General features: G+C 38.1%; 1 protein-coding gene across 6 annotated transcripts; it reads right to left on the bottom strand.

Moving 5' to 3' along the window:
* Positions 1–511: 511 nt before the first annotated feature.
* ACTR3B (actin related protein 3B) lies at positions 512–27,088 on the bottom strand. 6 transcript variants are annotated; one of them, XM_071734724.1, is made up of 13 exons: positions 26,886–27,031; positions 23,304–23,347; positions 18,915–18,970; positions 16,967–17,091; positions 15,981–16,091; positions 15,496–15,591; positions 15,237–15,344; positions 13,789–13,932; positions 13,001–13,174; positions 10,495–10,587; positions 2,617–2,742; positions 2,064–2,147; positions 512–1,463 (listed from the first exon to the last, which is right to left on the bottom strand). In XM_071734724.1, the coding sequence occupies exons 4-13, from the start codon at positions 17,036–17,038 to the stop codon at positions 1,368–1,370; spliced, it is 1,104 nt and encodes a 367-aa protein (XP_071590825.1). In that variant the 5' UTR covers positions 17,039–17,091; positions 18,915–18,970; positions 23,304–23,347; positions 26,886–27,031; the 3' UTR covers positions 512–1,367. The 6 variants fall into 6 exon arrangements, with proteins under 6 accessions (XP_071590825.1, XP_071590821.1, XP_071590820.1 ...); XM_071734720.1 differs by lacking the exon at positions 23,304–23,347 and having other exon boundaries at positions 26,886–27,088; XM_071734719.1 differs by lacking the exon at positions 23,304–23,347 and having other exon boundaries at positions 512–1,459; positions 26,886–27,077.

Raw genomic sequence — 27,088 nt, 5'->3', positions numbered from 1 at the left:
GAGCTTTCTAATTTGTGCTGAACAAATACTCAGTCTCAATCCCTCCATGCCTGTGAAAACCAAATTCATGTGTTGTGCAAAATTCTTATGAGGCTCCACAAATGGTTACAAAACCTCTGCTGCCAGAGATCACATAAAGATCAGAAGATGTAGGATTTTCTACCCTATTTAGATTTAAAACATAGAAAAACAAAAGCTGTGACCACAACAAGAACATACACCCATAACAGAGCAGTTCAGATAGAGCAGGTCAGTCTGGGCAGAACAGGCTGCCCAGGGAGGTTAAGGAACCTCCATTCACAGAAATCCTTGAAACTTGACAGGCCCTGAGCAACCAGATCTGACACTGAAGTGAGCACTGCACTAAGCAAGAATCTGGACTAGAAACCTCTAGAGGTCCCTTCCAACTCCAGTGTTACTGTGATTCCACATACACTGACATATAAATGGAAAGCTAACCCTGTGCAATAAAATGAGTAAGTATGTAAATCATGAGTACCACAAACATTCATAAAGATGTTAACAGCTTTTATTTCACTGGTGCAAGGTCCATGTGTCATCCACCATTCACCAACATCAAAACAAAACATTGTCTTCTATAAAACAGCTTCAGAAAATTCAAAACAACGTAACAGTGGCTATAATAAACTTCATACAATACTGCAAATCACTTAGTTTTGTATCATCCAAACATGAACAAATCAGTTTCCAGCACACACGGCGCTTTTTTTTTTTTTTGCCAAAAAATACCAGCACAACTCCAATATATGCCTGACACCCAGGAAAACACAGCATCACTCCATGACATTGATAGCTGTTCGTGCTTAGAACTACTCATCAATTCACCCTACCAATATCATGAAATACAAAATTATATGAAACCCCTACATTTACAAATACAGTCCCAGTTCCTGCAATCTGATCCATCTAGGCAAGTACCTGCATCCACTCCAACTCCCCTGAAGGCAATGTGGTATTTAGTGCTCCATTGCTAAAGATTTGATTGCAGAATGAGGGCACAAGTGGGGAAGGTTTAAATCTTTCCACAAGCAGTAAAACACTGCCTTACTCTTCTAAGTTCAGTTTCAGTAGTATTTGCACACCCTCCTAAACCGAGACTTACCTATTTTTTAATAATTTCACATTTAGGAAGAAACAATAGGCTTTAAAGGAGTCAGCAGGGCAATGGCTTTTACTGAAATGACTCGGGGCTGTAAGTTGTGCTTTAGTGCACAGTGGTGATTCAAATGCTTCCAAGAGTGAGCCACGTCTTGCTTCAGTATTTACAGTATCTGCTGCCTGCCTCTGCAATACAGGAGTTTCTTCCCCAGCAAGATATCAGAAATCTTGTTTCCATTAGGCAGGCTTTATGACATGACTCCAAAGACAGGATTGTGACGACAAATACTAGGGCCATACTCTTCATAGTCTTTCTTGGTGTGACATACTTGGAAAAACTCTGGCTATGAAAATATAAACAAAAGCGTAAGAATACAGCAAGTGGGAAAACTGACAAATAAACTAAAGCCTTAGCATTTTTTTTAGATGGAAGCTTTATGATGTGATGTTATATTTTTGCAATAGAATAAAAATTAGGGTATTAATACAACTAATCAAGAAAAGTTTGTCTGGACAGAAGACTGCTTTTAAACACACCAATAAGAAACCACACTTTGGAGACAAGAACTCCCATTTTCCTGGATTTGCTTTTATCTTGCATTTAAAGACCACTGATTTCAATCCTACACTTCTGAAGTCATAATTAATTCCTACTGCTGATTTCAATAATAAAGGAAGTACATTATAACTACCATATAAAAGCAACTACAGAATTATGTCAAATCATTATATCCTTACTCAAGTAAAGCCCTAATTTGCCCTGTACAAATTATACTGAGATAAAAGTCAGGAAAGGATTCCAGAATGTGACACCGTGTAGGTTTTCACAATAAAAAGGTTTAAAATTCAGATCAATTATACTAAGTACCCAGGTCAATTATAGTCAGCAGATGACAAGCAATTTAAAAAAGAAAAAAATCAGAACAATTTTGATGAAGACTTACTGTTGAAGCCAGCATGGAACCACCAAACCAAACTGCATAACGCTGCATGTGATGTGTTATCACTTGAACTTCCACTGGTTTCGGCTAAGAAAAAACAGCTCATATTTAGTTGGTTTACATTTTCTGGCAAGAGCCTTACAAACTCAAAATGCTCAGACCCAGACATCTTTACTCTTACATTCACATCACTACCTCACACCTATTACACTGTCTGCCACATTCCCTAGGCAGCCAAGTCATAAAACTCTTCATGATTAGCACACTGAAGGACACAACAGTTAAACCTCTCTTGCCTACTGCTAAGATCACGTATTTTCTAAAAAATAAAACAGAAATGCCCCTAGAGACTGTTTACAATCAAGTTCCTGTAAAGGCACATCATACACAGCAAGGCTACCAATACGTTTAACAACACACACACACACACACACACACACACACACACGCACAGACACTACTCATTTCTCAACACATTTTCACAAGTGAGGTGAAAATTTTGAACTAGATTTCTTTCACTACTCATGTAATCACCACACTTGAAATTCTTACTTACTTTTATCCGACCACCACTGAGCTCCTCACTAAGTCGCAGCCTCGCATCCACCACTCTTTTCAAATCCCTTTGCAGTCGTCGTCCAAAGTCCCTGAACATTGTGGATCCTCCTGAAAGGACCACATTCTGCACAAAAATTAAAGACAAATTCTTTAAATCCATCTTCAAGCGAGATTCCCAAGAGCCAACAATGCAGCAGTGACTGTTTGAATCTTAAAATCATTAGGAAACTGACAAGATACACAGAACACCTTAAACACTGCTCAGTTTCCAAAGTAGGTCCATGGTCCCCTGCTTTCTTTTTTTCCCCTTTTAAAAAAGAGGTTTATTGCAAAAGAGAAGGATACCATTAAAATGGTCAGCTAGTAACCCACATGTGCAGAGCAGCAGAAATAAGATATTACATCAAAAAGTTTCCCAGGAATGCTCATAATAAGCAGCTTAAGCCCCAATACCAAATATCTTTCCAAAAGCTGTAAAGTTACCTAGAACTTTTTAACTTTTTTTTTTTTTTTTTTTTTTTTAATTTTAAGAGTTAAACTTCTAAACACAGCAACAAGCAAGCCCAATGATTCTTCAAAAAGGTACCACACCTCCAAAGAGTACTGCACTCTACAGAGAAAGGTTCAATGCCTTTTCCACTTTTCCTATCTATATATACTTGCCTGGTATTAGTTTTCAAAGCAGAACCAAAAGCCTCTTAGCCTGGACTCGTACTTGGATTCTAAATAGGGGGTTTTAAATGTCACATTCTTAATTCTGATCATGCTGCAGAGTCATAAACTAACACAGAAGTAATTTCAACAGTAGAGGGATTCAAAACAGGAACTCCAGTATATAATATATATCTGTGCAGCAAAAACTGATTTCATAGTCAGAAAAACGAATTTTGTGTAACCAAACCATAGACCACAGATCAAGGCTGGGCAGGTGCTGAAAGAATCCCTGAACCACTGTTTACACCAGGAAGCCTGCAGAGTCAAAGACTCCTCATAAGCACTCACACTTGCAGAGTGCAGAACTGCTTGGATTTTAAGCAACAGATAACAAGAAAAATCTTGTTTGTAACTTGTGAAGTGAGAAGCTGTTTGTTTATTCATGAAAAAAAAAACAACCTTATCTCTGCACATCATAGAAAAACATTACAGTAGGAAAACTCATTTTTTTCACACCTTCAGATTAACTACATTATAAAAGAGTGCATACCTAAAAGAAAAGCAAACTTCCCCATAACACTACTGAAAGATTTCCCAAAGAAAGAGGAGGACAGAGAAGAATAAAGGAGTCATACATACAAGCAGGAGTCAGAAACTAGAGATGGTCCTCAAATTAAAGCAGGAAGGAGATTATTCCTGCTCCCCCCATCCAGAGGAATATCCATTCCCCTGCCTCAAAATGGTTCCCTCACATGGGAAAAGAAAACTGCTAATGGGGAAAGAAGACAGCGACCAACCCAAGTGATGAAATAGCAATTAAAAAGATGCCATCAGAAAATAATACCTGGAGATAATGAAGCTGGTGAAGATGGTAAAAGCAATAATTGTATTCAAAGCAAATTAAGCTTCAAGTATACTTCATAAAGTGGACAATGCTACCACTAAAAATAGATTTCTGAATAGACCCAAGAATAATTGTTTGGATACATCTGAGACCAACTCATACAACTACAAAATTATCTGTAACACTGAGAGGATCTTTTATCATTACAGGGTTAGAAGCTCTAAGTTTGGAGACAAACTTTTTAGCAGGGCCTGTAATGACAGAACATAGAGTAATGGCTGCAAACTTAGAAGGTGGATCTAGAATAGATATTAAGAAGAATTTTTTCATTATGAGAGTGGTGGAACACTGGAACAGGATGTTTAGAGAGGTAGCAGAAGTCCCATACCTGGAAACATTCCAGGTCAGGTTGGATGGGGCTCTGAGCAATGAGGCTAGATGAAGATGTCCCTGGTCACTGCAGGGGGGGTGAGACTAGATGAACTTTAAAGGCCCCTTTCCAACCCAAACTATTCTATGATTCTATAGGTTACACCTTCCTCAGATTATGATAATTAAAGTCCTTCTACACACTGAAAGAATTTTAACAATAATAATGGTCAGTGAGAACAGAAACACTCAGGTCTACTTGTTGAAGAGGTGAATCATCATATATTTGGACAAGCCAGGCCAAGCAGAATTTTGGATGAAAAAAAGGAGGTGACACAAAGTGCCATTATAGGATGGTTATGGAGTTACACTTCCCCTGCTCCCTCTGGTCTCAGTTAGCACTGGGCCGAATCTTTAACAAACTCAAGCAGAAGACAGCTCAGGTATGGGCCTCAAGTAAATCATCACAACTCAGCAAGACAGTCTCCTGCAAAGAGGGCAGAAGCCAGGTAGTCAGTCCTCACTCACAATGAAAGCAGAATCCACACACATTCCCCACCTCTCAAACAACACACCCACCACTTACATAAGAAGCCAAATGAAGGTGGAAAAAGACCAACAGATTAGGTGGAAAAAAAAAGAAAAAAGAAAAAACAAACATCCCCACAGCAAATACCTTTTCGAGAATAATCAAATGTAAAACAACAAAATAATACCAGTAACTACTAAACAAACAAATAACAACAATGAAGCATGGTAAATACATCTGTGAAGAAAGCTTAGTAGTGATGTTTGAGTTTTGAACCTGCCTGGGAATTCTGTCTTCTCAGAAAAAGACATCAAGGAAGTTAGGATTTAAGTATCTGTTTCCAGCAGATTCCTTTAAACAAGATTTCTTCTGATCTTACTCTGCTCAAAAGCACTTTGGCTGGTTTAACAGCTCTAAGCAGACCACAGGCTTCACAGCTAACACATTATCATACCACCCAACAAAAAAGCTCCAGCTGAGTTTTACTTTTACAGCTAACTCATTGAAAATTTCACTTATTTCAAAAGAATGTATTCCCTTAGAAGAGAGGGCTGAAGACACACTCTAGAAAAAGCTAACCACAACAAGTAAATAATGAAAGTAGGACTCTTCTGGAAGAAAACAAAGAAGGTGAACACAAATCATCTCAGAAGGCTGGCAATAAATTTCTCAGTTCCCATCCATACCCTTTGCATCTCCTATGAACTCTCTATTTAATGTGTTTCTTTCCACACCATTTCCGGTATTATGACTGTACAGTGCAATGCTGCACAGAGATGAAGCCATTTAACAAAACAACCCAGGTACTGTAATAGAAATCTCTAAATAAAGTTTACATTAAAATTTCAGAAGGTTAAATTAGCTCCTGCAGAACTCAGTGCTACCAAACACAAGGGGCTGAACTGGTCTCTGCATCTTCATTCTGTAACACGGTGTAAGCACACTCTCAGCTGGACACTTCAGACTTTGCAGCACCAAACTAAGAATCACCTCCTGCTTTTCTGTAAATATGAACTTCAACACCACATCCCAGTTTCCCCTCTTTCCAAATAATAGTCCAAAGTTGCTTAACATGAACAAAATCAGAGACACATAAGAAGAGCAATATGTGACTTCATAAGAATTGTGGCTAAAAGCCAGAAAGGTTAGCAAGATAAAACCAAGCACTTCATGAGCAAGTGATTAAAGTTATGTGCCTCTTAATTTAATTTAAACAGGGTAATATTTGTAATATTTGCAACATTACATGGAAAGTATAAGAAATATTATAAATATCAAAAATAAATGTATTACAAAGAAGTAAATGTATCGTGAGGAACTATTTTTTAAATGTCAAATAACAATTTGACTTTTAGCAACGAAAAAACTATTTCTATTTCTTTAAAATAATGATTTTCAATGCCCATTTCACAGTTTGAGCAATAGCATAAGATTTGATTTCTCTGAAACTGCAGAAATATGCCTGCATGGAGACACAACAGTAACCACCAAATACTGCAGATGTGCTGAGCTACTGTTAAACCACCTAGCAGGGGTAATGTTATAAATTTAATTATAGCAGTGACAGGAATAAACAGGGCTTCTCCTCAGTACTCCTGTGCTACACTAACACTGTTAATCACTTGGGGCTTCCACATGAGGTAGCAGGAATTCCTTGATTTTCCCAGGTCTTCTCATCAGTGCCACTGCCCAGCAGTCTCTCCAGCCTTAACTCATCCACAGAGCCTCCCAGCTCTGCACTAAATCATTAACAGCAAACACCGTCATTTTGCTGAAGCACAGATAAAAAAGGTCAGCTGAACCATATCCAGGTTTCGCCTTGAGGATACCTTTGGAAGAGGAAAGGGAAGAGCAGGGTTGATCCTGTCAGTAAGCTGGGCACTGTCACTGCCTGCTTTTCCTCCCTCTCACAGGCTGCTTTTCCTCCCTCAGCTATCCGAGGTCCATCCGGACCCCTCACAGCAGTCTGCCAGCGCCATCTACACACCGAGTGGAGTTTTCACACCAAGAATTTACCAGCAATTCAAGTAAGAAGTGATGTTAGGGGGATGCTTACCACACCTTTAGCCTCCCGTACCCCAGACCTCTCCAGGCTTTGAGGAAGGTTCACTATGAGCCGAGCAGTCAACAGTTTAACCTTCCAAGAGAACACTGGTACAACAAGTGTAGTCCAAATGTTAACTTTATCAACAAGCTCAAGTTCAGTGTTGGCCACAGTAGCTGCAAACCCAGCTAAAAAGTCATCTCTAACAAAATAATCTCCATGCATTTTCCACTGAAAACCTGGATGATTAATCTACAGTAAAACACCAAGCTTGCCAGTAGACTACAGTCTTCACCTCATTCAATGTTTCAGCTCAAGAAGCTGGCATGAAAATTTGAGGTTAAAGATGGATCATCATAATTTGAATCAAGAATATTTAAACATGCTTACTTGGGAACTTTGAGATATTTCTGGCAGAATTTACCTTGTTTCAGATGTCACTTCTCTTAAATTCCTTCATCTGTTTATTTGTGCCAAAAACACAGCTGAGAAAAACTGCAATAAATCATTGGGACAGCCAATGACCCTACACTTATAACCTTTTTACCAGGAGAAGGCACAGACCACAGAACTGTCAACACCATTCTCCTCTCCTGTTACCATCTAAACTCTAGAAGTATCCAAGGAGAGACTGTGGGCAGTGGAAAAAAGGAAGACAAAGTAGAGTGCAGAGAAGGAGTAAAAGTTTCTGAACCTGTTACCAACAAAAAAACACCACGTATTAGAACACCAAGCAGTTTTTAGAATTTGAAAGCTCCTTGTCCACTTTTAATGTTACTACAACTATATTCACTAGCAACTGTCAAATTCTGCTACTCTTATTAGACACTAAGTGCCAAAACGCGAGCTCTAACTGAAATGTTAGGGCAAGTTTCAGAGCATTTCCAGCTTGAAAAGATATTTTTAAACAGCATCTCAGCAGCCTACCTATCTTCGTCCATTTTAGCAGAAATCAGCTCATCCCAAGCAATCCAGAACTCTCAGCTCTGTGTTAGAGACACAGAATAAGAATATAAATCACTGCTTACAAGCAATTACATTAAGATGGTGTAATCAAGGGAATTAAGAGTGCACTGCTGGCAACTCTTATACAATTAAAAAGGGTGCATCATCATCATTTGTGAAAGAATGTTTATCCTTGGTATTGAACAGCTACAGGCTGTTTCAGATCTGGCTGAAAAGTCAGTCTTAGGAAGGTCCAAACATCAGCAGAAGGTAAGATGACTGGCCTCACCACAGAGATGTTGATCAGAAAAAAAAAAAAAAAAGAAAAAAAAAAAGAGAGAGAAAAAGTGGATTATGAAACAAGAAAGGTACATTCACGTATTTTCTGCATGAACACTGAGTGAAAATCAAAATACATAATTCCAGCTGGCCAGCCTGGCCACCACAAAGCACTTTTTGTAAGTGAAACTGATAAATCAATCACAGAAACTAGGAGCAAATCTGAGTTACAAACAATGAGAACAGAAATGTTGATCCCTTTGCTTAAAGAACCTAACAACTATTAGCACTAATAACTACTGGCATCTGTCAATATGTTCAATAGGTAACTGCAATGTTGTTTTAACTAAGCAACTGCAAACACCAAATGGAAAAACAAAGCCTCAATCAATGGCAAGCCAAGGGAAAGTTCTTTGCCTGCTGATTACAGAAAGGAAAGAATAATTTAAGCTCAATTTTTAAATACCACTTTCCAGAAGTCAGCAGTAATCACTGCCCTACCAAGCAATGAAGTCTATTGCTGCACTGCAACAAACTTTGGTCATCACTGAAAAAAATCACAGACCCCAAGCACAACCAGACACTAAAAGTTTCCTTAAATCTTCTGCAACACACCTAATATCTTGAAGCCACTGAAGACATCTACTGCAGAAGTAACTCCACACATGAGCTTGTTGAGTAATTTAACTTCCAATTTAACCTGCTCCACAGATTTGTAATGAAGCACTGTCTCCTTCTACTTTACAGAGTATGTTTGCTAAACAAGTAGAATAGACTGCAAAACATTGATATTACCAACTACAGTGAAATATTATTTGGTTGGAACATAAAAACTTATTTTAATAGGTGAGGAAAACTACCACTTCTTACATGAACAAGCAAATTTCTCCATGCTGTTATTTTATGCTGTTATTGCTAAAAGGGGACTGCTGCTGCAGAAGCAGAAAACAAGCAGGAAGCATAAATTGTGCTGCCAATACAGAGAGAGCTTGCCATAGGCTATGCCTGTCAGTGCCTTCCTTTTCATTTCTTAAAAAATCAGTGCCTGAAAGTACTCTTTGGACTACACCCTGAGCAAGGTTAAGGAGACCTAATTGTCTCTTTAAAGATTTGAAGTCTTCCTGTACTTTAATACTGGGTTCAGTATCTGCATAAACCTGCAGAGAGTAGGGATGCACAAGTCAAGACTTCAGAAAAAACATGTACTTGAAAATACTGCTTAGGAAAGCAGAGAGGTGAGACTATGAAATAACCCTGAAAATGGCCCAGAAGGCAAATCACATTCTGGGCTGCATCAAGAGAAGTGTGGCCAGCAGATTGAGAGAGGTGATTCTGCCACTTTACTCTGCTCTGATAGGACCTCACCTGGAATACTGCATCTAGCTCTGGAGCTCTCAGTACAGGAAGGACAGGGACCTGATGGACCAGGTCCAGAGGAAGGCCACAGAAATGATAAGGGGACTGGAACATCTCTCCTACAAATGCAGGCTGAAGGAGCTGGAGTTGTTCAGCCTGGAAAAGGCTCCAAGGAGACCTAATAGAGAGCTTCCAGTAGGCCCCTGAAGGGGGCCTACAGAAAGGCTGGGAATGTTTACAAAAGCCTCTAGTAACAGGATGAAGGAATATGGCTTTAAATTAGAGAAGAGTAGATTTAGATTGGATGTTAGGAACAAAGCCTTTACCATGAGTGCAATGGAAAAATGGAACAGGTTGCCCAAGGAGGTAGTAGAGGCCTCATCCCTGGAAATACCCAAGGTGAGGCTTGATGAGGCTGTGAGCAACCTGATTTAGTTGAGGATGTCCCTGCACACTGCAGTGGGGCTGGAGTACATAACCTTTAAAAGGTCCCTTCCAACCCATACCATTCTATGATTCTAAAAGCCAAAGACCATCACGCACAAGAATTCACATTACAAGTATCAGAAGAAATAACATCCCTCTGCCTCAGCTCCTCAGGGACAATACTTACATAGGTATCAAGCCACTGAAGAAAAATATTCTTTCAAAAAAACCCTTTCTTTCAGAAACGAAAAGCAGCAAATATGAAGTACTGTTCATTAAGAAGTAGTATTTGTTTAACTTGAACTTTATTTCTATTCTAAGTCCACATTTCTCACAGTGGTGAGTGAAGTGATAGCTACCTATATGCTTCATGATGTCAATGTTTAGACTTCCAGTGAATGAAGTCAATCTTGCCACAGAAAGTCCATACCTTATATAATGGACGCCGGACATCAATGGGACAGTTCTGTATAACTTCATCAACTACATCCGAAATGGATTCCATAAAATCAGGGTTAGCAAACTAAAAAGAAATTAGAAGAGGAATTAGATTTTGCATCTCAGGAATGGAGAAACAAAAAGGCAGAAGTGAGACTGCACAGAGAGTTTTAAAAGCAGGGGGTGGAGAGGGAATTAAAGTCAGGAGTACTTCCTGCTCACCACTTCTTGTACATTATAACAAACCTACTTCTGTACAAGGAAAATGAAAATTTCTTTTTTCTGCTGAGAAATTCAGATTCTTGGTCAGAGATTCACTGTTTACAATTTATGCACTATGGACCTACTATTACATGTGACATGAATTAGAGTTTTCATGCAATATTAAAAACATATTCTTCCTGTGCAATGTGGTCCTGGATTTCCTTTTAAGTGAAATCAAAAATATCAGAGTGCAAATAAGAAAGCTCACCTGTAAAAAATTTTCAACCCTACTAAAATTATTATGATAAATTCCCACCAAGAAGTCAGGTTACTTTTTTTTTTTTCCCAGCCACACAAAATCTCCAATATTCAAAAAGGTGTAAGTACTCCAAGGTCTGCAGTGGAAGCCCCCATCAGCACAAACATCCATTTAATGCTAATGTAAAATTTCTGCATTTTACAAGGGTTTTGTCCTTTCTGAGATTAAATGAATTATCAATACAGAATAACATACTATTATACATATCACAATTTACAACATTCCCAAAGGTGTAGAAACTATTTGGAATTTACATTTTAAACAAGATGAAGCATCTCAGTGGATAAATAACAAAAGCCAAAACATAGCAAGTATACACTGAACTGAAAGAGACTTCAGGAGAGGAAGTTGGCTTGTAGTTCAGGATACACAAGAATTATGTGAAAAATCCCCCAAAATTCAAGCTAACTTCCACTAATGAGAATTGATCATGCAAAAAAGTTAAACTACAAAGTCACATCAATCAAAAGAAAGAAGCAGTGTTGCTTGGGAGAGTTCTTCTCTGAATGAACTACTACAGCCTGAAATTTTCTGCCAAGCTTTTCAAAAAGATACTGATAACACAGCAGGGCAAAAGGGACACACAAAAAAAGAGTTACAGCATCCAAAGTAGAGTATAACATGCTCCAAGAATGGGGACAAGAGAACTGACATGTGAAATTGCAGTCTGCTAGCAAATAGCATACGGTTGAAGAATAGCAAGTAAAGTATCTTATTTAAAAAGTGAAGAAATAATCTGGACAACTACAACCCCCAAATAATAAATTCAAGATTATTAAAGACTTCAGATCAACTTTTAAACTGGCAATGGGAAGAGATTATAAAACCAAGAGCAGCTTTTACCTAGCTAACCTGATACCCTTTGAAGTGAGGAGTTAACAATGTTAAGTCCAGGGAGAAATTCCTTTGGATGCAGTATGTATCACCTAGTGCCTTTTTCTTGTCTAGCAAGTAAGTTCAGTTTGTTGCTTGGGGTTTTTTTAATACAGAGCCAAAAAACTATCAAGAAATTAAGACAATGGAAATTAGTCCATTATTCAGTTTCTAAAATTCTTTGAAGGGGCTATGGAAAGAGGAGCTATTAAAATAATGTCTGACATGGGATTCAATGCTGGAATTTAGATTCAGGCTGGAATTTAGACAAAAGGTGAAAGAATGAGGGTTGTGGGTTGTTTTTTGGTTTTTTTACACCCTTCCAATAGGAAGAGGCTAGACACAGGGATACTTCACCATTGTTAACATGATTAACATTGATTAAATTCTGAACAGTACTGGAGGTTATGGTTGCCTGCAATAAACTTAATCAAGTACAAAAGAAAGGAGAGGAACCTCTCTCTGCTTTATGGTAAGGTATTAAAGCTTCATTTTTTCCTCTCCCACAATATCACAATACCATGAAGCTCACCCAAACTGAGCTACCAGAAACCAGAGAGACCAGGTATCAAAGTTTCCCAGAACTGTACATGTCACTTTTGACCACACCAACAGAGATCTCAATGGACTTCCCTCAAGAACAAATTTAGCTTCCCTGCTTTATAAACTGACTTGGTAACAAAAGACAGGGTCAAAGATTTAAAGCATTTTCAGTGCAACCCAAAGGGATTGGCAACATCATCAAATAAAGTATATAAATTCATGCTGGTCTAAAACAATGCTGAAAGAAAGAAGGAAACTATGATATAAAATCTGTGAATTCAAACCATTTATTCTCAATTTTTGATCGCCTTTAAATAAACAAAATAAGATGTTTTAAATGTTACAGAGGACATTAGGAAAATAATTATCTGCTGTCCTACATCTTCCTGTATTTAAGCTACATGAAACTACAAGGCTTGCAGTCAGGAGACTCAGTGGTATCTTATTTCCACATGATGGCGTGCTGGCACCAAAAATGACAGTACCTCCCTCCCCCCCCCCTCTTCTCAGTCACACAGTAAAGTTTCTGTAACTTAGTACTGCTTGTCCCTATTCTTACCTCGGGATGAAAGAAAATTTCAGGTCCCAGGAACCTTTCATAACCGACATCTATAACAAACTTGGTTTTGTTGATTGCATTGATACCTGTATACTGCTTGATCCATTTTCGAGGGTCTGCATCATACTTGGCAAATTCTTTCACTATGTCAGGGCAAATGTAACAGTATTTCTCCTGTTAAGAAATGCCAATATAATACATTAAAAATTGCCAATATAATTATTCCATCATTGAATTAAAGGATAACACGATGAGAAAACAAGATCATAAGTATTATTACAGACAGGGTGGCTCAACAGATGTTCTTGACCAAATGACTACTAAAGACAGCCCTTGGAGAGACTGCACATGGCCGATTTGTTTCCATCAGTTTGCACACTGATTCATCCAGATTAGTCACTCTCAAAATTAAAACACCACAACCAGTAGGCCTGTGATGATAAAGAAGTTCAATGGAAAGCTTTCACTGCAAGATCAGGCCCACATAATCATCCTGGCATGACATACATTTATTTATTAAATTAAAAAGCAAATTTTAAACAAATCTAAAGCTTAACGTGCTGATTTAATCTGCAGAACATATTCTCTCCAAACAGTCTAGCATGAAGATTTTCTTCCTCTTTCTCCTTCCCCCACACTTGATTGAATAAACCACCACAAGCCTGAATAATTACAATGCATTGCTTACATTTGCATTTTTAAGAGAGCCACTGGGAACTTGTTAAAGCCAAAAAATTAGCTCAAAGAGTTTTGTTTATGTATATATTACGAGATAAAGCAGGGTGTACCTTTATGGCTTTTGCTGTCTCCAGAGATTGTTCAGGAGGAATTCCCACCTCCCTTTCCCTTAGGAGCTGTTGGATAAAGTAAGTAATATCTCTACCTGCAATAGGAATATGTTTGATGCAACTTCCAATTACATAGCCTTCTGCCTATGTAGGAGGAGAAGAAAAACAGTGTTTAGGGAAAACCTACTGTGTATCAATAATTAACAGCAAAACTAACACATTTTTATAATATTTTATTTTGATTTTCAATTAAAAGTAAAAACTTGAAACTGCAGTATTACTATTAAAATGTGCAATGCACTGTCAAGTGGATATTATTTTTATTTAAAAGACTTTGATTACTACATATAAAACAGATATTGATTGTCTAATAGATACCCAAGTGATAGACAAAAAAAACTTGCACACATTAGAAGACAACCCAATCAGATAGTTCCTTATAGGCACGATCTGAAAATCAAACTTAATATCAATAGACCAACTGGGTCTTGTTTGAGAGTGAAAAATTATTATGAAAAAATATCCTTGTTAAAATTTTCAGACAAGAAGAATCAGATTAAGTAGTAACTAATGATAAGCACGATAGAACCAGGACATATTTGCTGAAATTTTTCAGCAGGCATCTACTGGTTGCTGAGCCAACAGTTTTTCTTTCCTCGCTTGTTTTTCACACTTTTCTGAGTTTCATACTGTAAATGCTGATTTTTTCCATATGAAGAAAACACTGAAGACATGGTTAATACCAAAACTCAAGGTGAAGTTAAAAGGAATCAAACTTTTATCTCTAAAATAACTGATCAATCAAGCATACTATACTGCTTCAGAAATACACAAAATGACATCAACTGAACAGATGTCAGTATGCACAGATAATTCTGTATTTTTAACATTACAACATAACTGGAATTAAGCAGTAGGAGATCAACCATGTGTACAAACATGGATTTTTACAAGACTGTAGTTGTTTCCACAGAAACAGAGTTAACTAACTTCTAGAATACAATAAAGTAACATAAAAAGCGAATGTTACCAGGTGTACTAAAATATCAAAATGTAGCACGTTGAAAAAGTTAGGGAATTTCTTTTCAGATCTTGGCGGCATGCAGGAGATCCAAAACCATGATAAGCATTAATATTAAATAGAACTGAGGCATCATAGTAACAGAAGACAAGGTTTTACATAGAAATAACCTTTAAAAGATGGCCTGGCAGTTCCTTACTGAGACCTTCCTGTAGCATGCAAGCTAAATTAACAGCATAAATAAGTTAGCATAATAAAAATACATGCTTTTTGAAACGATAACACTGGAGGAAAAAATCCCGAACAGCCAAGCAACACTAAAAATTAAAAAACAGTTTCATTTGACACCTCTTACTTAAATTTATAATAAACAAACCCTGTACTTGTCCAAACCACAGGTGATTTCAAACTGCATCGTGCTACATACCACAGGAATCACATGGGTAACTCCATCTCCACTATCGATGACAGTTCCAGTCAGAGTCCGTTCTCCAACCTGCCGTGATGTCCAAGAGGCAGCTAAGGCCAACACTGCCTGCATGAGAAAGTTTATAATTAGAAGCAGGCACATTGTGCTAATTTACAGTCTCAGAAAATACTCTTTCAGACATTTTAGACATCCATAGAGAAGACTATACATACTGCAGCTACACCATACTTTAGAAGTGTACGTTCGCTTTGCTCACCTGAACAGCAATGTAAAGTCCTGGTATGTTAAATGATTCAAACATGATTTCTGCAAGATACTCTCTGTTTTCTGGTGTGTTCAGTGGAGGCTCTGTCTGCAAAAAACAAAGTTTTGAAAAAGCACCTCAACAAGAGTTCTAATCGTTCATCCATTGGTCAGCTTGGTATGGAAATTAAACTTTTAAAAAACTCAGTGTGTTAAAAACAGAAATTCAAACATGAATTATTTCAAACAAAGTGATTGAAGTTTTTCAAAAACAAAACCTAACCTGCAATAGCCTACACTGACAAACGAATAGAATTTAATATTTAGTTATAAAGCAACTTTACAGATTACTTTACTCCTTCCTCTCCTCCCTCCCCTCCTAGCTGCTGAAGAAATAACAAATATATAAGGAGAAAAATCCTCCAACAGCCACTTGTGCTTGGAATATTTAGTTTTCCTCTTAGAAAAATATTTTCTTACCCAATCTCATTAACTCACCATTAAAAAATAGTGATCCTCAGGTTCAGCTCGCAGGTATTTAAAAATGACCTGCTCCATAAATCTCTCCATGAGGTCCCAGTCTTCAACAATCCCATGTCGTATAGGCCACTGAAAAAGAAAACTTGTCAACACTCTACACCATACAAGGATAAGCAGACCCAGAAACAGAACAGCCTAAGTTCCCAAACTCTTAAGTCTTCTGCAAACTGCAACTCTATCTTGCAGGACTAGAACCTGGGCATCCCAACTCCATTCCTAATAGCATTATTCTTCTATTGCAGCTCTGTGTTTTAATCTCTTTTTGTATCAATTTTATAATCTATGAAGTTGAGAACAGTATTTGACTGCAATATGCCTTTCAATATATAAAAACAAAGACCATAAGGCTATACATTTTTCAAAAAAAATTGTATGATGTCTTCATTTTGTTCAATGTTAAGAACACAGATGACATTTAAGTAGCACAGTAGAATGTATAAAATATTACTTTTTCCACATAATTTGTAAGACTGAAGCATTCTGTAAATGCAAGAAGTCCTTCACTGGGGTATGGAAAGCATGATTCACAGAAAAGCTATGTTGAAGACAGCCCTTCACAAAACAATTTTGACATTCCCTGAAGCAAAAGTACCTTGCACATTCCCCAGTTCATGCACCATTTAAAAAACATACACTTTTAGCAAGAAATTAAACATTCAGTGTTTATTACTATTTTAATAGATAATTTTGAAAACAGAAAAGCTGCACTCTATCAATAAATATTTACAAAAGTGTTCAAGCACCAATCACACAGGACAGCACTAGTAAAACAGGCATTTAAAAAAAACGTAAAGCCATGAACCAAATAATGCAGTTTTTAAAAAGCAAAAGTACTTCACCAAAAAAAAAAAAAAAAAAAAAGCAAGTGTTTTAAATGGCTTCAAAAAGTTCTAGAACAAAAATGTGAAAACCTGAAAAGACTTCTCAAAATACTCAGTTCTTACCTTTGTAGCATATGTAGGTTTATCTATGGCTTCATCTCCTATGAAAAAGTCCAGATCATCAACACCTTTCATTACTCTCCTCTGAGCCTGGTCACCTACTTTGGCTGATTCCCGGATTGCAATACCTTAAAATAAACCAAACCAAAATTAAAAGAGCTAAATACCAAACAGTTAGTATTTATTTACTTAATGATTCTTTTCCAGAAGCAAAAATTGGGATATAGAAAGCATAATTCCCAGAAAGCAGAAAATATATAAGTAATCTATTGAGAAGCCAGTATAGCAGAGTTCATTGTCACTGCATCACACAGGATTCCAGTTCCTCATTAATGTAAATAATAATTCAAAGAGAATCTTAAAAATGTGTTCTGTTCCAGACTATAGCAGTCACTATATCTACACAAGCACAGCAATCCACAGGAGATAATCTTCGAGCAAGTAAGGAACATGATTTTCTGAGTTTCAACCTAGAATTTAAGAGAAAGAGACAAGAAGGGAATAAACTCTGTACTTCAGAAATAAGTATTGGGGTCATTATCCCAGCAGGTGAGAAGGAGGAAGGGGAGAAATGAATTTGCAGTGCTACAGAGAAATCTTTGGACACTTATACTTCCCATTAGAAGAGTGCAACTATCACTAAAATTATTAGATGATGGCTGCTATAGGCAAGAAGATGAGACAGCAAAGAAAAAATCTGGGACAAGCTATAAATAAAAATGTAATAAAACACACTCAAAACAAAACCTTCTGTATATGCAGTTTTCTTTTAAGAGGTCATAATCAGCATCTAAATAATGTACAGTAGAAAATGCAGAGGAGACAGGCATCATCCACATACTCACCAAATACTTTCAGCACCAAAACCTACTGACAGGCCAACAATTCTTCTGGAAATATGCCTAAGCTCCAACATGTTTATAGTTTTATAAAACAGGATTTATAACAAAGTCTCAAGAAACTCTTGATATTCCACTTTTTTAACATCAAATATCTAAACATTTACCAGTGCTTTAAGCTTGAATTTTTTACAATACTTAAAATAGTTAAGACTATTACCAGTACTGAAATTACATCTGTTAAAGACCATGTTAAAGACCTCCACCTCTTTGGCCCCCGATTACTTTTATTATTTCCTTATCTTTTTATCTTTTCCTGTAGCTACAAGGCAGTCTAGATGCATTAATAAATAGTTGACTGACAAGTTCACAAAAAAGAAAAGCAGTGTTTGACATAATTGGAGATAACCTTGAGATACTAGATGTCATTATAGATGTAAGCACATTGTCAGTGCTACTATATATAAATATATATAATATTTGAGAGAAACTATTAAGACAACAAATAAAAACAAAAAAACCAGAAAGGTATAACCTTTTAAACACATCTAACATACAAAAATTAAGGCTACATATGCTAAAAAAAAGCATATTAAATGGGCAAAACCATTGTAGTTTGTAAATACACACCCAAAAAGAACTTTTTCTAACAGGAACAACTTTTATGAATATGAAGCTGTCTACAATCCCAGACAATGTAAATAAGGCAGACACCACCTGCACTTTAGTACTTAATTTGATTGGAAGCCTTCCCCATATTATCTGGGCAGTAACCATGGTGTCAGGTAGACAGGAGGTAAATTGCATTCCGTCTACTGAAGAGTCCTGGCAGAAAAATAATAGAGATAAACAGGAAATTGGACTGAAGTTCTCTTCATCTTTGTCATAGCAACCAAGAGCTGATTTAATGAGCAACAGCCCTAGCTAACTGCAAACAAGGAGTTCTGTTTAACTACACTCTAGCCAAAGATGCTAAGGCAATGAATATAATTTCTCAGATGGAAAAGAGTCCATGAAGGCCAACTTGGTAGTTAGAAAGCACATAATTTATTCACAAAAATACTCAGTGATAGTGCTGTATATTCCATTTGGAGGGACAAAAAATTACTCACATGATGGGATAATGAATTGAGGTTCTGTATTTCCTGCATAGCCAAGTTTCGTATACCTGGGAAAAGAATGATCATGAGGTCATTAAATGCACTTAGATGTAAAGAAAGAGAAAAATATGTTCAATTCACTGTACTTATAAGTGAAGGTCAAACAATTGCATGCCACATCTACATTTTCTGGGCTAGACTTTCAAATGCCATCCTGCTGAGAAGAAAAGTTGGAAGTGGTAAATATTTTAGGTGTTATTTATTTTTCATACACCTCCAGCTTACAAATTTTAGTAGTGTTTTCTTTCTGAACTCTAAAATCTGAAAACTCAGCTCTTTCTTTCTCCATGGTGTTGACCAGTTATGACTAAAGATAGGCAGGCCACATTCCACCCTTTGCTAAAAAATAAAGACTGTACAAATCTTACTTTTCAGAAAGCTACCATGACTAAAGATCTCATTAGATTTTCATATTTGTCAAACAAAGGGGGCGGGGGGGTAAAAAAGTGTGGGTTAAATAGAAAACCATAGTTGAAAACTCCCATTTCAATCCAGATACAATTTCCTTTCAAGCTTTCCACAAACCACTCAACTTTGTCACAGGCATCTGTGTGTGTGGCAATATATAGGTAACTATACCAAAGCAAGCCTGCATTGATAAAATGCTTTAGAAATGGGCAGCAGATGGCATAAAGTGTTGTACTTCTATTTCAATATGCATATAATACCTACTTCTACAAGTACATGATCAAGAGAAAAAATAACTGGTAATGTGGTGAAGGAAAGAAAAAAAAAAAAAGGGAGTTCTCACACAAAATCTAAAATCTCTGCATGGTGTTGCTGGCCACAAGATAGTTCAGGTCTTCAGCAACCACAAATAACAAACATCCCAGACTATGAAGACCAGCTCAAATTCCAGAAAGCTGGAAAGGGAATATACCACACCAAAAAAACAACTCAGCAGCAGTTAATAATAATAATAATAATAATAATAATAATAATAATAATAATAATAATAATAATAATAATAATAATAATAATAATAATAATAATAATAATAAAATTAAATTAATTAAATTATTCCAGAAACCAAAGTTTTTCTCTAATATTGTCGTTAGATGGGAACAAAAGTACAGCAATAGCATAACTTGAGGGAAATTAGCATTATTCACATCCATTTTTACCATAAAAACCTGAAGTCATGACATTTTTAAATTACTGCAGTCACAATTTAGATCCTGAAGTGACTCTAGGGTCTTTGCCTCCATCACAGACTCTGTGTTTGCAGACAATATTATTCCATCACTAAAGAGTGTTGCTTCTTCACAGCTTAAATAGCAAATGCCCCTTTATGGAGTACTTGGTATAAGAAATACTCATTAAGAGTTTGCTGAGATAAAGGAATTGAATCAAAACTGAATTAGCAATGACCTTGGAACTTTAATATTATATTTCCAACTTCTCTTCAAAGCTATAGCTTCAACAGACTTCAGATAATAGTTATAAAAGCCATTTTCCCCCAGGCTAAAAAGACAACGACTGCATTTTGGGGGCAAAGGTTTGTTGTATTTTTAATCATCAGTATATGGGCATATGCTTTTAATCTAATCCAAAATGTTTATGCATACTTTCTGTGGCTCCCAAAAATTACAATCAGGACATTAAATTAGACTGATTTGTAAAGAAGGCCTCTAGTAGGAAGAATTCTTTTTATGATTATTATCACATAGTTTCTTTGCATTTTAGAAGGAAGTATACCAAGAGAATACTGTTAAAATATAACAAGAAACAACAGGAGTTAAACTGTTATTTAAGACACATGACAGGATATTTCTTCCTTGCACTCTCTGAAGCAAGTTTCTGTCAAAAGCACACAGGACCAAGGAAACCAATTTTGGATTCAAGAGATGTAAGACTTATAAATGGCAGAAACCTCATGAAAACGACCCTTCAAGCCCCACTGACAAAAAACAAAGTCAATATTTACATATACATGCATATACCTAAGCACGTAAATGTGTATATACACCTTTTATACCATTTTTACAAATGTGTGTGAATGCATCTAAAGATTCCTGAAGTAAAACCAGACCTCGTTTCTGGCAGAACTGAGCTGTGTTTGTCACCTCTTCCCCATCCACAAACTTGCTAAACTCACACCCACCAACAGTATTAAGTCAACTTGTGATATCAGCCTGCAATAGGTTTACCTTCCCTCTAGAGATCAGATCCCCTACCAGAATAACTTTTAAAGTTACCCAAAGCTCAATATTTTACTGATTTATTTTTTCGCTTGCTGAATTAACTCCAGTTAAACCTCTGGGATAAGCTTATTTCTCAGAATCAGTGAAAAAATAACTTCTCTTCAACTAACACACCCCACAGAAGATAACCTCAGAAGATTCCTTTTGCATGCCACTAATCCATGAAGGGTTAATACCAGAGCTATGAGAATAACTCAAGTCTCAGCTTAAGCAAGGAAGTGAAATACAAATGCCGTTCAAAAAAAAATTTTTAGCATTAAACAAGATACAACCTTGAACAAGAGGCTGTATTTCAAGTTTTTGAAAAAAAAAAACAAATGGAAGGGAAATTTAAACTATTCTCAAAACCACTGAGGAAGAGAAGAAAGAGACAACAGGACTCTGCAGCCCTTTCTTACCCAGCAGCCTGTTTATTCAGGACATGGCTGACTTGGGCAGTTTTCTTCTGCCTAGCAGGACTTGAACACAATTCTACCTTCCAGAGCCATACCCAGAAGTACATTAAAGTGTTTGGGTGACCCACTTCCAGAACCTCCTCCAGAGATTGTTGCCTTTTATACAAGATTTTTAAATATTCATTGACCTGAAAGGCTCTGGACTTTAGCAGTTAGAGAGGTTACCTGGTCTCCAGTCCCCTCTCCAATGAATATTTAAGCATCTAAAACATGGGTTTCTTTCTCCTGGGTTACTGACTAGCAGACTAATGGTAATGCAAAGTCTTGTGATCTGTAAATTACAGAGACAGCTGTGGGGAATATGTAGATAATCAGTATTTTGACTTAATTTCACTAGAAGTAGCAGATCTATTGCCAGTGAAAGAGGAACCTAGTGGAAACTCCAAAATACAGGATAAATACTGTAGAAATCTGTAGAAAGCTGATCCAAAAAGCTAAGGCCATTTCATTTAAGGGGATTTGGAGGGACTACTCATTTAAAAAAAAAAAAAAAAAAAACAGTAGAAATTATGTACTGGTAAAACAAGCAGTTTCTAAAAATAATGTTGCCTCCTCCTACACGCTCAGGTGATCCCTGAATGATGAGTTAGTATGCAAGTCAGTTCCACTGCCTGTTTCATGAGGAATGGCCATCCTAACCCCCTTCTCCTCTGAGGTCCTACCATGGAAAGCCCAAAAAACCTTTCATAAAAAAATAACTGCAAAAATTGTTGGACCAAAACCTGAAAGCAAATGCTGCAAAGAGCAGGGACATATTTTGGTAAATTCTTACTAAAGCTTAAGAACAATACAGTTTAGGCATATAAAATAAACTCTGGCAGTTGCTTTATCAGTTTCAAAGTACAAGACATCCAATTGGTCTTTGGACAAGTGTGCAAAAGACAAAGCCCAGCTGTGAACATTGTAGTATTTCCTCAACTCCTGTAGCCTTTTGGTCTAGATCTTTAAAACAGTGCTACACACACACACACACAAACCCCAGGAAAAAAAAAAGCCAAGGTGATTGGAAATAGCAAAATGCTTTAAGAAACAGACAAAAGAAATAACCCCTCTGAAATGCAAACACTGACAGCTAAGATGCTAAACAACTGTTATTACTGCCAGAACACCTGTGGTGCTGTGCTGCCATAAGCAAGACTGTATTCTCATATTCCCATTATTACAAATATGCTTGAGAAACTCCAACATGAGGTCTTCATAAAGAAGTGCAAAGGGATTTTTGAAATGAAGATGTGATGCAGGAAGGGGAATGGAGAAAGAAGGGAAGAAGGAAGAAATTTCAAACAACAAAAGTATCTATTATGTCTGCTCAGTTCACCCAAGAGCACCAGCAGCCACAGTTAAAAGTGTACATTATAGCCACTGATGGTTTCTTGAGAGTCTAGTACTTCACAGAACTGAGCTCTGTGACTATAAACAACAGCTAATTAATCCAGGCTCCTTAAACCCAGAACAGCAATTACAATAATGCCTGCTCACAAGTCTCACATGTAAAGAGCAGAGGTAATAATTGGCTAAAGCAATTCATTAAGAATCAGAAATACAGCAATACAGGGATAATGTAACAGGGATAATAGCTGAAGTTCCAGCTATCCTTAATAGCTCAGCAATAACAAAAACCTCTCTAAGCTTCAAGTTTTCAGAGAAGTGCAGCTCACTTCTCCTGGAAATCAAGTACTTACGTCTAAGCTCAGCAGTAAGACTTCACCAGAGTAATTTTTCTTTCCTAAATGAAAAATGGAGAGACTGCAATAAAATACACCCAAAATAGAAGTATTCCTCAGTGCCTGCAAATACACAAACTGAAGAGGAGAGGGGTATTTCAAGACATCTTTTTTTCACACACCCACCTACTAGCAATCCCATGTCCCACAGCTAAATGCCAGTTAATAAAAGTAGTTGTAAAGTGTAACTAGTTATAAAGCTACTTGACACAGCTACACCAGAAAGTCCTGGTACTCCTCTAAGAAACTAAAAATAGCATGCTCTTCTCCACAAAAAGACCGATAGCAATGTGTAAACTGATCACAAGGAAAAACTCACGCAAAGAAAATGAAGATGCAGTGCATTAAAGCTGAAGTAGGACAAGTCATTTGCAAGAACTAATGGAAGAGATGATAGCAAATTGCTACCACTTTTTACAAAATTTTTCATAGATTGTTCACTCTTACTTATAATGTTCATGTCATCTATCCAATAAAGAAAAGGAACTTGTCCTGTCCTGCTATTATGATATGTTTCTCACTGAAGCTCTGCACCTATTTTCTACACACCTGTTGCTGCTTTTTTGGAGAAATTCCAACATTTTACAAAACTTGAGGTTTATGTCAGCAAACACCAGGAAATTAAACCAGTCTCCTTAAGTGCAAAACAACAATAACAAGAGTCTTTTCACAAATTTCTTAAATCCCTTTACAGGACAGGAATAGAGATTAGTGTCTGGACAAAGCACCTCATTCAGTATCAGAAATCTAAGTAGAAAAGTGTATTTTATATACATAGTGTTCCACAGTGCATGTCTGCATATATTTTTTCCTTTCCACTGTGCTCCTCCAAGTTTTTCATCTGAAAGGCCTTTCATGAATAATTTGAATGAACTGTTTGAAGCTTGCAACCCAGAGTAGATTCATTCTAACAATAAGAAGGTTTTCAGCCCACACAGAGGAAAATTCCAGAGACTGTGTATCAATGAGTCAAACTACTCCTGGCTGCTTTGGTTCAGATCCTTATTTCTTCTTGAATTCTGCAAGATAACTTATTTCAAATGCAATAATCTCATTGCTGAAAAGTCTTCCAGGTTTTGGTGTCCAAAGCAAAGTCAAGCTGAAGTGGTATCAGCAGAAGCACCACATTGCCTCATATGATTTAAGATTATTTGGAGGCACAGAAATGTGAAGCTACATCATTGGGGACTACTTGAACCCTTCCTGAAATAAACTGATACACACACCACACACAAAGTCCACCAGTTTCTCACATGCAAACACAAAATAGATTTTAGAAATTCTATTTAATTATTATTTCCCTGAAAGGACACAATAAACAATTTATTTTGTACAACTGTTGGCTGGTAACACCTACTGCTAGTGCAATGCTGGAATCAGACCTCAAACTGAGAATAAATGAGGTTTCCTGCAAGAGACAGACATTACGTTTAATGCATTTGCTGGACTTTGTAGTTTATACTGTAGCCTTTTTAAAGGGTCCTACTACAGCTCTCATTTCTCTTTGAAAAACTTAAAAGACTGTCAAATAATATTCCTATAACACTAACAGTTCTGTGGAGAACAAATATTTAAAATATCTTCAGAAAATAAATAGAAGGAACCAGGAGTATCTAACACATGGGCAGAATGACATGTGAAATGAAATCCAGTCACTGCTGCTCTCACTGTTTCCAGCTGTTGACTCCAGTATTGCCCACCAAGGGGACAGAGCTATTTCTGGTAAAATAATGGATAAACAGAAACAGACAAGAGACTTCTAAAAGTTCTGTGACAGTTGAATAAAGATGTATTTCAAAATATGAAACACTTTCTCACAAGAAAGCAGCATGGCAATACATTATTGGTAAAAACTTCTCTAGGTTAACCAGGGATTTGGGGGGGGGGGTTTTGGTGGATTAGTTTGGTTTTGCGTTTAAGATTGCTCAGTTTTAGAAGTTTTAAAGGTAACTTTCCAAGCATTAAATAAATCAAAGTAGTGCAGTAAATTCTCTGCAGAGGAAAGGTCTAATATTGCAATAAACTGATGCAATCAATGACACTGAGGCACAACCTGATAAGCAGTTATTGGATGAATAGTTACTGATGGACTGGTGTCTCCACTCTTAAGAGCCCATCATGAAAGCATAGGAAAGGCATGGACCTGCTGGAGTGAGTCCAGAAGAGAGCCACAAAAATGACCATGATAGGCTGAGAGATATGGGGTGGTGCAGCCTGGAGAAGGGAAAGCTCCAGGGAGCCCATGCTGCAGCTTTTCAGTTCGTAAGGAGTACTTACAAGAAAGATGGGGATAGATTTTTTAACAGGGGCTGCTGCAATAGGACAAGGGGTAAACTAAAAGCAGGCAGATTTAGATTAGACATCAGGAAGACATTTTTTATGATGAGGGTGGTGAGACACTGGCATAGGTTGCCCAGAAAGGTGGCAGAAACACCATCCCTGGAAACATTCAAGGTCAGGTTGAACAGGGCTCTGAGCAACCTGATCTAGTTGAAGATGTCCTTGCAGATGTCCCCACTGCAAAGGGGTTGGACTAGATGACCTGAAAGGTCATTCCAACCCAAACTATTCTATTATTCTCTAACTGCTAGGCCAAAGGAAAGGCATTAGCAAGAGCACAGCACACAATCACCTTCGTTACAGCTCCCTCTTACCTCTCACTTCTGGGGTACAGCAGAAGTTGTCTGCCCAATGACGAATAGGACTTCCCTAGCCACAGGCAGGTAGGAAAGATCAGTCCCTAAAATGCCTCAAGAGCACAGTCTCTGGAATCCGGGTTCATTTTACTCTTCAAGGATTTGATTTACAATACTTGTGGTTTAGCTAAACATAGAATAAATCTCACACCGATTCGACAAAGGTGAAGAAGGGCTGAGCTAACAACCAACAGACACCACTGGGATAACACAGCTATGTCCCATCTCACTGCCGACCAGAGGCAACCCCTGGAAAGATTCAAGCAGATGTCTTTGCCGTCTCTGGGCACAGCCAGATGCACCCCAGCATCTGGACCACTGCAGTCCCGGAGCTGTGCACGAAGGAGATGCTGCAGCCCAGCCAGCACACAGCTCCCCTGCCTCCGGACTCACACCTCCCAGGCAAACACCGTGCCCCTTCTCTCCGGGCACTCCGCTGACAGGGGACATCGCCGATTTCAGCATTTTAATTACGCAAGAGTTTAAAAGTCAGAGAATACGAACAAAATACTCGACCGAAGAAGTAAAAAGGGCACCTGGAGACACACCGCCCCCGGGGTACGACTGCCCAGCTCCGCGCTCCCCGCGGGGAGGAAGGACAGGAGGAGGAGGAGAGCACTGGGCTGAGGGCAGCACCAGCCGCCCCGGCGAGAAGGGAGCCCCTCTGTCCCGCGGGTGACAAGCCGAGAGGGCACCGGAACACTCACCGAGAGCTCAGACCCGTGAGAGGGGAAGGGACTACCCGCTAAGGGCCCCGGCAGGCAGCGGGGCAGCAGCACGGCGGAGACACCCCCCTGCCTCCCCAGCAAGGGGACTGGTAGCGCCCGTCCCTTCCCACACTCACCCGGTGCCTCCGTCTATCACGCAGGGGGGCAGGTAGCTCGCCATAGCGGGGAGCCGGCAGTGCGGGCCCTAAGCCACCATCCAGCCCAGTGCCGGCTCCCCCGGCCCGGCCCAGCGCGGCCTCAGGGCATGGGTGCCGGAGCGGCGGCGGGCACCATGCAGCCGCCTGACAGCCTCGCCCCCAGCGCGCATGCGCCGCCCGCC

Source organism: Heliangelus exortis, chromosome 2 (genome assembly GCF_036169615.1).
Source record: "Heliangelus exortis chromosome 2, bHelExo1.hap1, whole genome shotgun sequence".
Lineage (NCBI taxonomy): Eukaryota > Metazoa > Chordata > Aves > Apodiformes > Trochilidae > Heliangelus > Heliangelus exortis.
This window is presented reverse-complemented; position numbering and strand designations above follow the sequence as displayed.

Coding starts and splice junctions, on each gene's coding strand:
- ACTR3B (XM_071734719.1), bottom strand. CDS start 26,929: ATGGCGAGCTACCTGCCCCCCTGCGTGATAGACGGAGGCACCGG. Junction 18,971..26,885: donor GTGATAGACGGAGGCACCGG/GTGAGTGTGGGA, acceptor TTCTTTTCCCAG/GTATACGAAACTTGGCTATG. Junction 10,588..13,000: donor AAATTTTCTTTCATCCCGAG/GTAAGAATAGGG, acceptor ATTTCTTTTTAG/TTTGCTAACCCTGATTTTAT.